The sequence below is a fragment of the Oryctolagus cuniculus genome, chromosome 4 (assembly GCF_964237555.1).
Source record: "Oryctolagus cuniculus chromosome 4, mOryCun1.1, whole genome shotgun sequence".
Lineage (NCBI taxonomy): Eukaryota > Metazoa > Chordata > Mammalia > Lagomorpha > Leporidae > Oryctolagus > Oryctolagus cuniculus.
Genome location: NC_091435.1, coordinates 66,898,690 through 66,912,534, shown reverse-complemented (window position 1 = coordinate 66,912,534; position 13,845 = coordinate 66,898,690). Strand labels below are relative to the sequence as shown.

General features: G+C 41.5%; 1 protein-coding gene across 7 annotated transcripts in view; it reads left to right on the top strand.

The window, feature by feature from the left end:
• LOC103350555 (uncharacterized) overlaps window positions 1–13,605 on the top strand; it is a 66,540-nt gene extending 52,935 nt beyond the window's left edge. For all 7 annotated transcript variants that reach the window (XM_070072072.1, XM_070072073.1, XM_008266977.4 and 4 more), the window contains 2 exons: window positions 10,713–11,216; window positions 11,429–13,605. In XM_070072072.1, coding sequence (XP_069928173.1) covers window positions 10,953–11,216; window positions 11,429–11,743 — 579 coding nt within the window. In that variant the 5' untranslated portion in view covers window positions 10,713–10,952 and the 3' untranslated portion in view covers window positions 11,744–13,605. The remainder of the gene's footprint in view (window positions 1–10,712; window positions 11,217–11,428) is intronic.
• Window positions 13,606–13,845: the final 240 nt, after the last annotated feature.

Here is a 13,845-nt window from a genome sequence, read left to right as displayed (position 1 = left end):
CTGTGCTTTCCTAGTCAGTAAACTTCCACTACTTCATGTTTTCCTCGTGATGCCAATTTCCTGACTGCAGTATCAACTCTGTGCACTGCCATTTTCTTCAGAAGCTTTGTTCTACCTGCCAGACTGGACATTCTCCCAGCATTTGCAGATGGGCTCCCCTCCCTGGTGGGCAGGTCTAGTTTCAGGTCCTAGCTTCTTCCATTTTGACCTATCTAGGCAGTTGTCTAGTAGGCAAATTTAACAATTGGCAAATAGTCCTTTCAAAATATTTGTTTTAAATACTACAATTTAATTTTTCCCCCATCAGCTTGAGTTACATTTAAAAAATTATTCTCATGATTTTTTTCACTCTATGTGGATTGGGAAAATGGTTGTCTTTTCCTATTTACACTTCTTTTAAATAATAAAATGCAAATGAATCTCACTTTTTTTTTTTTAATTTGAAAAGCAGAGTTGCAGAGAGAGAGGGAGAAACACACACACATAACAGAGATCTTCCATCTGCTGATTCATTCTGCAAATGGCCACAACATCCAGGGTGGTGTCAAGCTAAAGCCAGGAGCCAGGAGCTTTTTCTGTGTCTCCCTCTTGGGTGCAGGGGCTCAAGCACTTGGGTCGTCCTCTACTGCTTTCCCAGGAACATTAGCAGGGAGCTAGATTGGAAGTGGAGCAGCTGGGACTCCAACCAGCACCCATAAGGGAGGCTGGCACTGCAGGTAGTGGCTTATCCTGCTACACCACAACACCATCCTAGTCCTTTGCATTCCATATTCAATGAGAATTGTGATGGAAATCATTAAAGGAACTTTATATTTAAGGTGCTATAATCTAACCAGATTATACCCACTTGTGTTCTGATGTGCAAGTCAGAAACCCTGGGCTTAATTACTGCCTTCAATTCTAATATAGATATAAAGAATTGACAAGCAGGCAAAAAACAAAGAGAATAAGTATGTGCAAGTGTGTGTGTGTGTGTGTGTGTGTGTGCGTACACTCATGTGGGGTATTGGGAGGGTGAGAGGGTAGAGTTAGGAAAGCAGCTCTACTCACTTGACAAACATAAAAGGGCATCCACATGTAGGGGCAGAAAATTGGGTGATCCCTTTCTTGCCCATTGTAAGGGGTGATAGCTGACAACTGCATAACAAAAGACAGGTTAACATGAGAAAAGCGACACATTTATTTGCTCATAGTTTTATGTGACCTATGAGCTTTCAGATTCAAAAACCAAAGGACCAGGGTGGATTATATTCATCTTTATGCTTAGTGTCCATGAAAGCCGAATAGCTAACTGTTTAGAAATATGACTGGACAACAAAGGGCATAATGCAATAGTAACAGACTGATGGCGCTGGTGGTGATGGCAGGAGGGGCCCTAGCAAGGTCTGTTGGATTCTTCTTGGCTTCTAGTGCAGTATTCCTTCTTTTTAGGTATGAGGCAGGATTGTTTGTGGAATGGAGATCTTATGGCTTCTTATTAAATGGGAAACATTGGGGCATTTCTTTATGGCCAACTCCTGAAAACCAGTGATGGAGAGCAAGTTAGAATAACATTTTTAAGTTTTATCTCTGATGTTGGGGAAAAGGTTCTTGTTTTTATGACACACCTTGTGGGAGAGGAATTCTAGTTTCTATGGCTTATCCAGGTGTAGAATGAGGAGTGAGAGACAGGTAGGCAGGAGAAGCTCAGAGAATAACATTGCTTCTGAGACCTTCACTTTGTGAGCCCTAGCATCTGTTAGTTTAATAGCCGTCACTGGTGTGAGCGCTTATTATGTTGTAACAGGCAGTGTGCAAGGCCCTTGAGTTATTTCACTGAAGTAACGTCTCTTAAGAACTTATTAATTTTTTCTGCTCTTCATACGTGAGAAAATCAAGGTTTAAAGATGTTAATTTACCTTGAGTCCATACAAAAAATAATTGCAGTATCCAGCATTTGAACCCCTGCAATGCAACTCCAAAATTGCATCCTACAGATTATAATGCTTTCCTCTTCTTGACTGTGTCCGGATTATCTTTGTGTAATTTAAGAAGTAGTATACACGGGGTTGATGCTGTGGCATAGTGGGTTAACCCCCTGGCCTGAAGTGCCGGCATCCCGTGTGGGCGCTGGTTCAAGACCCAGCTGCTCCACTTCCTGTCCAGCTCTCTGCTATGGCCCCGGAAAGCAGTGGAAGATGGTCCAAGTCCTTGGGCCCCTGCACCCATGTGGGAGACCCGGAAGAAGCTCCTGACTTCTGGCTTCAGATTGGAGCAGCTCCGGCCGTTGCGGCCATTTGGGGAGTGAACCATCGGACGGAAGACCTCTCTCTCTCTCTCTCTCTCTCTCTCTCTGCCTCTCCTCACTCTGCCTCTCCTCACTCTCTGTAACTCTGACTTTCAAATAAAATAAATAAATCTTTAAAAAAAGTAGTAGTATACAATATATGAGGAAAATAACTTATTAATTATAAAACCATTTACTAGTTATAATTTTCAAATAATTTTTATATATAGTATCTGCATTATCCTTTTTTTAAAAAGATTTATGTATTTATTTGAAAGGCAAAGTTACAGAGAGGCAAAGGAAGAGAGAGAGAAAGCTTCCTTCTACTGGTTAACTGCCTATATGGCTCCAATGGCTGGAACTGTGCTGATCTGAAACCAGGAGCCAGGAGCTTCTTCTGGGTCTTCCATATGGGTGCAGGGGCCCAAGGATTTAGGCCATCTTTCACTGCTTTCCCAGGCCATAGCAGAAAGGTGGATTGGAAGTGAAGCAGCCGGGACATGAACTGGTGCCCATTTGGGATGCTGGCGCTGCAGGCTGGAGCTTTAACCTGCTGTGCCACAGTGCTGCCCCCCTGCATTATCCTTAAGATAAGTGACATGGCCTTCATGGTAGAGGTCAAAACAGAGATTCAGAACATTAACTCCTTATTACTACAGGTAGCTATAGTTTCTTTATTTGACTCCTGTTTACTATCCTTTGGTTAGGATCTACCATAGTATCTTAAAGGACATTTGGACTTTTTCCAGGTTTTTGCTGTTGTAAATAGTACCTCTGTGTACATTCATATGAACTATTTTTGGTGATTGTTTTGCATTTTCTCAGGTATAAACTTTAAGAGTATATATGTTCAAAATATACATTTAAGGTGATAAATTTAAAAAAGGGCTGCGTATGGACCACTGATAGAAGTGTACCATGAATTAGTGATTTTCATTACACTAAGACTTGACTTGAATTCTGAAAAAATATTCTGTAGATCTGAGCTCTCTTCTTCCCTCCACCCTGACACCTGACTTGTTGACTTGTCTAAGGTAACTTAGTGGTAGAGCTGGGAGTAAACCCAATTCCGTAGTTAGTCTAAGAATCTTTTTAGGCTCATCTTACTTTAACCCATGAACAATATTCTCACCATTCTTCTTGGGTGGCCTGAGAACTACAAACTTCACAGGTTCTGAGGAGAGATTATACACCACTAGGTTGTAAGTCTGTTTTTGCAGAAGTGATTTCTTTTTGAGAAATTACTTAAGAGTGTTTATATTGCTTCACCCGTGGGCCTGTGTGCTGTTAAGCTTGAAATGAAAAGAATGGCTTTGTGGTTTAGTTTTATGAGGGAACCGAAGCTATATAGTTATGATCCAGTGCATATAACATTGAGGGGTCACAATTTAAAATCCAATAATTCTTGCTATTTATCTTCTCTAGAGGATCTCAAAGAATTTTATGAGAAATTATAGACTGAGAATTTGGAAGAGTTATGTGCAATTTATGGTTTAAAAAAAGTGCTAAAGTTTTCTGGAATGATTCAAGGCTGTTGTTAGAGAAGGCATGAGGAAAGACTATGATCATGGATTCTTTGGCTAGGAATCCTGGCAGTATTAAGTATGACCAAATGATTAAGTGATTCCAAATAGTTTCAGCTTGCTTTGAGTGACAGTATTCCTTTTCTGTGGGCTCTGCTGATTGAAGGAAGGCGTGGAGGAGCCAGGGTGTTATGGTTCCCTGGAGCCTCTAAGAAACAGTGGTATTGTGGAGGTCATATTACTACAGCTTTTATAATATTTCTCTTTCTGATTAGTATTTTCTCCTCTTTAATGGGAATTTTAAACACTATAATGATGTGAGCCAACAGAGACTTTTAAATAGCACAAATACAAATGGTTATCCTAAATTATATTTGGAAGAAACTCTACTTGAAATATTTAGGTTAGTGAATAAAGACACCAAGTAATATAGGCTATTTTAAGACCAAAAATGAAATCGTATAAAACTTTGGTGATATGTATACTTTCTGGTGGCTGGCCAATAACATTTTTAATTGGATTACAACAGAACATTTAGAGAAAAATATTATCTGGTTTAGCCACCCACCGAGTGTGTTATTTGTTACTGTTTTGTTAGGCTAAATCAAAGATAACACATGTCTTCTGCATTGATTTTTCGCCCAGAGGGGTAAAGTTTTAAAATGAGATAATGAAATTTTAGAAAAGAGCAGGAACTTAATAAAGACATAATTCTCAAGTATTTTATTTAGAAAAGTACAACTCTGACAACTTTTTATGTGTGTTCCTTGTCTTTTTTTTTTTTTTTTAAGATTTTTATTTTATTTGAGAGCTAGAGTTACAGACAGCGAAGAGAGAGACAGAGAGAAAGGTCTTCCATCTGCTGGTTCACTCCCCAAATGGCCACAGTGGCTGGAGCTGAGCTGATCTGAAGCCAGGAGCCAGGATCCAGGAGCTTCTTCTGCGTCTCCCACATGGGCACAGGGGCCCAAGGACTTAGGCCATCTTCTACTGCTTTCCCAGGCCACAGCAGAGAGCTGGATTGGAAGAGGGGCAGCCGAGACTTGAACTGGCATCTACATCGGATTCTGGCTCTGTAGGCAGAGGGTTAGCCCACTGTGCCACCGTGCTGGCCCTGTTCCCTGTCTTTTAATACTTAGGGATCTTCTTTTACAGTTCACATTCTGAAGCTTGTGACTAGTCTGAGGTTGAAACTGGAAGGAGAGTTTTTGGGATGCTGTGGGTCCCGTGGAGGAAAAAAATGAACTCCGTGTCAGAGGTATCCACATACCAAGCATATTCCCCTCTGACCATATCCTCCTAAAAGCCCACAATGGCAGTGGACAGCATGGCTAGAGGCTGCAACCCAACTGATAATCATTTCAGTGTTCGTATATCTTACATTTGGTAACAGTAAGTAAGTAGGAAGCCCCCTTTATACCTTTTCTCAGTGTGTCTTGTCTTTCAACTGAGATTACCTAATGTGTTTCTCAAAGAGCCATATCCAGACCAACAGTATTAACCAGCAAATTGTAAGAAATGCAAATTCTTTTTGAATTGCAAAATATTGACTCAGAACTACAGAGATGGGGCCTATCTTTGATTAAGATTTCTGCTTGGGCTGGCGCTGTGGTGTAGTAGGTAAAGCTGCCTCCTGAAGGTCCATTATCCCTTATGGGTGCTGGTTCAAATTGTGGCTGCTCCACTTCTGATCCAGCCCCCTGCTAATGCCCCTGGGAATGCAACAGAAGATGACCCAAGTATGTGGACCCCTGCACCCATGTGGAAGACCTGGAAGAGGCCCCTGGCTCCTGGCTTTGGTGGGTTCAGCCCTGGCTGTTGCAGCCATGTGGGGAGTGAACTAGTGGATGGAAGACCTCTCTCTGTCTCTGACTCTCTGTGTATAACTGTGCCTTTCAAATAAATAATAAATTCATTTTTTTTAAAAAAATGCTTGCTAAGATGAGGAAACAACTGATTTAAGTTATGGTGTTCTGATTAAGTTTTTTTTTTTTTTTTTTTTTTTGACAGGCAGAGATAGACAGTGAGAGAGAGAGAGAGAGAGACAGAGAAAGGTTTTCCTTCTGTTGGTTCATCCCCCAAATGGTCACCACAGCTGGTGTGCTGCACTGATCTGAAGCCAAGAGCCAAGTACTTCCTCCTGGTCTCCCATGCGGTTGCAGGGCCCAAGAACCTGGGCCATCCTCCACTGCCTTTCCGGGCCACAGCAGAGAGCTGGACTGGAAGAGGAGCAACCAGGACAGACTCCTGCGCCCCAACTGGGATGAGAACTGGGGTACCGGTGCTGCAGGTGGAGGATTAGCCAAGTGAGCCGTGGCACCGGCCAGATTAAGTTTTTTAGTAACCATATCAAAGAACTCCTATTCTAGTACCTGATTCATATACATTAGGTTCTCAATTTTACATGGCAAATGGAAAGTTCACTTAATTTGTAATGTGGTGTTCTGTGCTGTTTATTGTCATATTTTAGCCTGTATTTTTCTGTATACTCAGGAGTAAGTAGTTGCTGTTACAGATTATTCATTTTTTCCCTTTGAGTGAGATTAGCTTTTCAGCTTTCACTTAATGTGAAAGGTCATCTTCAAAGAAAATTGTTGTTTGATGCTTCAGTTATTTAATTCTCTAAGGAGTCACTGAGAAGCAAAATTAGTTCATTCATGCCAATCATTTCTTTCTCATTTTTAAAATAAGATAGTCACCTTACTGTTGACAAGGAAGAGTGAAATTTTTTTCTAGTTTCCAATTCAAAATCAATCAAAAATTCAGCATTCAAGAGTTTGTTTTTATTTTAGAGCTTCCAGGTTGGGTTTGAATCTGCTTAGGCAACAAATGCATCCAAGGACTTTAATTATCTTGGCTTTGCTGAAAGTAATATATGAAAATGGGAAGAAAATCAGAAGATGGCAGTGCAATGGGTTCGGAAGACTAACAGGCTCAGATTGTGACTTGTAAATTCATGTGTAAGAGCATTGTATACCTAGTTGTTCCTGATGGGTGATACCTAGGGGAATCATGTGTTCCAAATTCAGTGAGGGTCACGTGGTGCAAACCTCTTTTGCTTCTTGCCAGGCAGAAGGTCCAGTTGTGTTGAGCAGCATTCTTGCATGTGGGCCTTCCTAGTCCCTGCAGATGAGGTTCCATGGAGTAGTGGCACCAAGAGGGACAGTCAAAATGTGAGGTTGGGTGTGTGCCCTATGGGGATAAGTTAGCTGATTAGAGGTTAAAACTTGCAATTCAGGGATGATTGAGATTTTGGGAAGGCTTTACATGAAAAAGGGCAGGGAGGTATGGATGATCAAGAGGAACTGAGAGTCCATTAGGAAGACCGGGCAGTGTGGTAGAGCAGGAAGGAAGGAAGCCTGCTGGGAGCCAGAGGTCTGAATGACTGTAGGGCCTTCTTAGGTAGCATTCCCTGTTGTGATTCTACTGGAGAAGTGAGTGGGAGAACGGCGCTAGGATAGGATCGAGCTGAATGGTGTATACCAACTGATAGGCAGCTCTTTTCTGAGTGGTTGATTAGTAGCTGGACTATTCACTCAGAGTTCCCAACCAGAGCTGCTCAACTTTGTCTTTCAAACTCCAGTATGTTCATTCATTCAGAGAGAGGCCCAAATAAAGGGAGAGGGTGTTGACTTCTAGAACCCGGAAGCTCTAGGCTGCCTATAAAGACTTCATTTTGAAGACTGAATTCTTTCCATTGACTTGATGGTAGGGATCAAGTAATGAGCAATAGTTCCTGCCCTCAGGGAGCTCTGAGCACAGTGAGGAGAAAGATACCTAAACAGCTTATTACAATTAAGGGAGATGATTATTGTACAAAGAGAATATTATGTGACAATTAAAACCAGTGTTTTCCTGCCTGAGGAAGCCAGCCAAGGCTTCTTAGAAGCTATATTATAGCGGGGCCAGATAATGAGAAGGGGAAGGGGCATGTTGCAGATAAAAGGAGTTTGGTGCTTTTAGGAAATGGCAACCAGGCTGTTTTTGCCACATCTTAAGATATCTGACTGTGGGTGGTAGAGCTGAAACTGGACAGGTGGCACGGAACCAGACCACAGTGGACCTATGTGTGATCTTGCTGGGAGAATAGGGGACAGAGCTTTAGGCAGAGGAGTGACACAGTTAGGTTTGTTCTGGAGAAATCATTCTTGCTCCTTTATGGAGGACAGGTTAGAGAAAATAGAGGCCAGACTCAGAAGTAGAACCTTGGGAAGGTGAAACTGCAGGATAATGCAGGCCTGGCTCAGAGTAATTGCCAAGGTGGGGAAAAACAAAGGTGTTTTAGAGACTTGAGTCTGTCAAGTTGACTTCTTTTCAATCCTGTCCCAATCTCTTTTGGATATTCAGTTGTTGATGTTGTTATAGGTGCTGCCTCTATAATGTTTTAGCTGGAGGGACCACCCTGACTTGAACCTACATTCTCTCTTTTATTAACATATACATTTTTTTCCCACTCAAAGATTTTACTGAACTTTTCTGAGTGTGAGATTAAACCCAATTATAAAACTTTCCATGTTAGTATAGAAAGGAAAAGAAGGAAGGACGGAAAGGAGGAAAGGAAGGAGGGAGGGAGGAAGGGGGGAAGGGAGACTGATTTCATATCCGCTAGTACACTCTCCAGATGCCTACAATGACTGAGATTCAGCTGGGCTGAAGCCAGGAGCCGGGAGCTCAATCCAGATCTCCCACATTGGGGCAAGGAGCCTAATTACTTGAGCTATTACTGCTGCCTCTCAAAGTCTGTGTTAGCAGGAAACAGAAGTCAAGCGCTGGAGCTGGACACCAAATTAAGCCACTCTGATGTGGGAATAATGGCATCTTAACTGTCAGGGCAAACACCTGCTGCTGTGAATGCTTTCTTGTTATGAAGTAGAGATGAATAGTTGTGAGGGGACCACATACCTCAAAGAGCTGAAAATGTACTGTCTGTTGCTTTGCAGAAACACTTTGCTGAGCTTGTCTTCAGGCAAGTCGTTTTCTGACTTGAACCTCATCTTCTGCATCTGTAGCATAAGAGAGTTGGGCCAGGTTGTCCCAGGGCTTGCATCCTCCTTGCACTTTGTTCCTCTAGAACTTTTCCTACAGAACAGCCTCATGTTATATTGGCCATTGTACACTAGAACATAACCTGGTTTTTATTTCCACTTATTTGTTCAATTTTTTTAAGCACTCAATACTAGTGAGGTACTGTAGAGCCTAATTTGTCTAATGGCATTCCTGCCTTTCAGCCGCTTATAATCTGCTTAGAAGACATAGTCACATATTTAGAAGTTAAATTATAGTTGAAGGTAATAAGGTATTGCATGTCAAATTAAGTGATAATGATTAAAAAGTTATTATGGGCTGATATGATTAGGGAAGACCTATAAGGAAAGCTAGGATTTTATTTTATTTTTTAAGAATGGTCATCATGGCTGGCTCTGTGGTGTAGCGGGTAAAGCCACCACCTGCAGTGCCAGCATTCCACATGGTTGCTGGTTTGAGTCCTGGCTGTTCCACTTCTGATCCAGCTCTCTGCTATGGCCTGGGAAAGCAGTAGAAGATGGCTCAAATGCTGGGGACCCTGCACCCACATGGAAGACATAGAAGAAGCTCCGGCTCCTGGCTTTGGATCAGTCCAGCTCCAGTCATTGTGGCCATTTGGGGATGGAAGACCTCTCTCTCTCTCTCTCTCTCCCCTCCCCCCTCTACCTCTCTACCTCTTTCTCTCTCTCTACCTCTCTGTAACTCTTTCAATTAAATAAATAATTTTTAAGATTTATTTATTTATTTGAAAGTCAGAATTACACTGAGAAAGAAGGAGAGGCAGAGAAAGAGAGAAAGAGAGGTTTTCCATCCGCTGGTTCGCTCCTCAGTTGGCCACAATGGCTGGAGCTGTGCCGATCTGAAGCCAGGAGCCAAGGGCTTCTTCTGGGTCTCCCATGTGAGTGCAGGGGTCCAAGGACTTGTGCCGTTTTCTACTGCTTTCCCAGGCCGTAGCAGAGAGCTAGAAAGGAAGTGGAGCAGCTGGGAATCAAACCGGAGCCCATATAGGATACTGGCACTGCAGGCAGTGGCTTTACCTGCTACGCCACAGTGCCTGCCCCAATAAATAAATCGTAAGAAATAAAATAGTCATTACTAAGCCCCTGTAGAATACTGGATTCATTGTGTCTCTAAAGTGATAGTTCCAAATTTTAGAGTGCATAAAAATCACTAGGGAAAATACAGATTCCTAGAGATTCTAATTTTAGGTCTGGGATAAAGTCCATAAATTTGCATTTTAGTAAGCATTGCAGATGATTCTGGTACATACAGAGAACTTGCTTACCTTTATCTCTTAAAAATATTTATTTATTTGAAATGCAAATAAAGATGTATGTATATGTATGTGTATTATATGTTTGTATATATATACGTTTATACATGCATACACACACATAAGTGTGTATGTGTGTGTGTGTGTGTGTGTGTGAGAGAGAGAGAGAGAGAGAGAGAGCGAATGGTCTTCTATTTACTGGTCTACTTCTCAAATGCCCCAGCATCCAGGGCTGGGCCGGGTGGGAACCAGGAGCCAGGAACCTAATCTGGGTTTCCTGTGTGTGTGTGAAGGACCCAAGTACTTGAGTCATCACCTGCTGCCTCCTAGGATGTGCATGAGCAGAAGGCTGGAATCAGGAGCAGAGTCACGGCTGAACCCAGGCATTCCAATGAGGGATGCAGGTGCACCAAACAGCTCTCTAACTGCTGTGACAAATGCCCATCTCTTGTTAATTTATTCTATTCCTTTGAAAATATTGTTCTGAAAATTTGTTAGATATTGTTGTACTCAGGAATTTACACTGGATTTGGCAGAGTCTTAGTGAACTAACATTTATGTGTGACTAGGAAGAACTCATTTATTTGTAGACCAATTATTTCAATGATTTTCTCTCTCCTTTTAGGAAACTGATATACCCTAGGCCAAGAACAACCTGAGAACCTCAGCAAAGTGGCCCCAAAATATCTCCTCTGTGACAGAGGTTTGGAATCTCCCATCTCCATCCCAAAACACATCACTTATGACTTGAACATATCATTGAATATTCAAGATACAGAGAATAAAGTCCACCTGTGGAAAATGACCCTCTGAAAAGAAGTTTGGATTCATCCTCAGAGCTATTAGAGGAACATCTGAGAGTCATATGGCTGAGGTTTCACAAGATCCCGCCCTCTCTCCATGCCAGAGGAGAAGGCTAGATCCACTTCCAAAGAAGCACGGGCATCGTAGAAGGGTCGTAAGGAAGAAGAGAATAAGAAAGAGCAAGAGGAATATGCAAATGGAGGCCCAGTGTCCCCGTATCCTTCCAACACTGTTAGCACCTCCACAAAGTGAAGAGGACGAGGTTACAGATAAAGAGCCAGCCATATTCAGTATGCAGGAAGATGCTGCTGATCTTCCCAGTAAGGCAAGAATGACGCATGGGAGGGGAGAATCCTGGGCTTGTCAGTCTTCCACAGGATAAGTCATGATAACTCCTTACGTGGAGTGGGAGGAATTGGGGATGAGGATCTTGAGAGATGAACTGAGATTTTTTAGACCCACCAAAAATCTTGGTCACACCATTTTTGTATGTGGTGTTAGCGCTGAGAGCTTCTCATTCATGTTTTCCACTTGCAGGACAGATTACGGAGTCAGCAGGATGAAGGTTCCTGTGTGGTGATGGATCAAGAATGTCAGCTCCAGCCGTGTGAGATCTCAGTGGCTCAGGAACCTGCGCCCTCTCCTGCGGCAACATCCTTGGCATCACCGCCACTCTGCTTTGGCCGCTTCCTAAGCTGTCTCTGCCCAGACTTCTCAAAGTCTAGGAAGGGGAAGCTTTCCAGAAGAAAGGACAGCGACCAAGCTAAGGCAGGAGGTGATGCTAAGGTTCCAAGATCCCGCCTGCTGAAGCATCTGGGCAGAAACAAAGTGCAGTCTCACCAGAGCCTGTAGCAAGTTGAAACTGATTCAGCAGCTTTCCCTTGTGTTTGTATCTTCTCTGTACACCTTTCTGTTGGTTGTGTTCCAGTCTGTCAAAGAGATGGAGGAGCGATTTTATGTTGAGGTCAAGGCTACAGGAAAACAAAGTCAAAAGTAACCTTAAGACTTTTAATCTGCTTCCGTTGGTGGGACTGCTTCCTATTTCTTTCTCATTAGGCTGAAATGGGATTCACTCTGGAGCAGTGCCTTCCAAAACTCATGTGTATTTCCGTCATTTGACTTAGCTTTCTCTGGCTGCTGTGAGGATGGAAGCCATACAATTCATTATTTTTGGAAGTGTTTCCAGATATCAACAACCAAGTAGAAACTCATCTCCTCTTATTTGCTTTGATCTTTGGCAAGAGATCCATTTTGCATTTTTCATCACTAGTACTTTGTTCAAATTCTGACATTTCTGTTTGACCTAAATTACCTTCAGGGCATGATGGTTGCCACTGTTCTAGTCAGTATACAACTATCACCTCCTCTGTCTCCAATCACTTATTTGGCTTCCCTTTTGCTGCTTGTTCATAACATACCTTCTGTTCTTTCTGAAGTGAGCCTGTCTCTTGCCATCTGATTTAGACAAAGGCCAGGTAATGATCCTTCCTTGTCATTCTCTAGTCAGACCCTCCTAGACCCCTGAGTTCTTCTGAGGATCCTAAATAAGATAAATACTTTAAGAAAGTTTAAGACCATTTTATTTCTCCCTTGTTGTTCTGGTATGCTAGAGGTTAGTCCTGTTTTCAGGATACAAAATAAGAGTTTAAATTAATGTTATAACCTTCCTTTGATGGAGTATGTTCAGAAAGGGTTTAGTAGTTTCTCTATAGCTCAAATTATCTGTCGGTATTTCCTATTTTTACCAGCTTTTTAGTTCATAAAAGAATAAAAAATGTGTAAATAAAAATTCAAAGTGCCTGCATAAGAGGGAAGTAGTAAACTTTATATTTTTTCATCCTTAGCACTGACCCTGATGATTACTATACTAACATTGCAGGAGAGACCAATAAGTTTACTCTGTTCTTTTCTTGACTGGAAATAGGGCTTTTTACTCTTGGAAGAATGTAGTCGGGAAGGGGATAGAATGAGTTGCCAGCTTCATGGCCAAGATCCTTAAGCCTGTCTTGGAAGTCATAGGTGAAAGCCATCCTTGGAGAAGTCTTGAAGTTTGGTGAGAAACTCATATTTGACTTGAGAATTTTGCAAAATGTCATAGACAGTGCTGGAAGTAACAAGGAACAGCTTTTTAAAATCAGCCATGCTTTGATATTTCTATTTGTCTAAAAAAATGGTTGATTTTCCATTTCAGAGTATGAAGTTTTAGCTGATCTAGTCAACCATTATAAATGGGCTCAAATTTAAAATTGTATATATATTTTCTGTATTTAATATAAAAATGTACTCCTAGGCAAGGCATAATGTACACAGAGTCCTGAGTCATGGAGCCTATTATTAAAAGCTCAAAGGAAGGCAGATATTAGTGTTACTATTAATACTTTATTATTATTTTCATCATAATATATCTTAGAATGAGTTGTTCTATTATAGAAAATGTATTTGTTGGAGCCTAATTAGCTGTATTTATATTCAACTCCATCTACAACCCTTATTTTCATGTAAAAGTTGCTTGCTGAAAATTTAAAATAGTGATTTCACACAAGGCAAGATCTCTATAAGCACTTTGTTTTGAAATTTTCTGTTCATGCGTCTTGACCCCTTTACTTAAGGCATGTTCATGTCTCCAGTGATGGATTTGTAAATGAGAAAGTATACATATTTTCAACTTTCAAATTTTGTGTTGCTGTCTTTATTGTTTGAGTTATTAAATATTATTTATGATTTAATAAAGTTGTTTTTGGAAAAAAATATATTTAGAGGCTTCCATCTCAGGGGCTCCCTGGGAAAAGTGGCAAGGCCCAGAAAAGGGGGAAATGAGAGAAAAGAAACACCTACCAGCCAGGCGAGTAGCAAGCAATGGGCCTGAGTGGAGCCTTGAAAAAAATTAAAAAGGAAGGAAGAAAGCAAAATCTATTTAGAAAAACAATAGCTGTTTCAAAGTAAAAACAAATAAA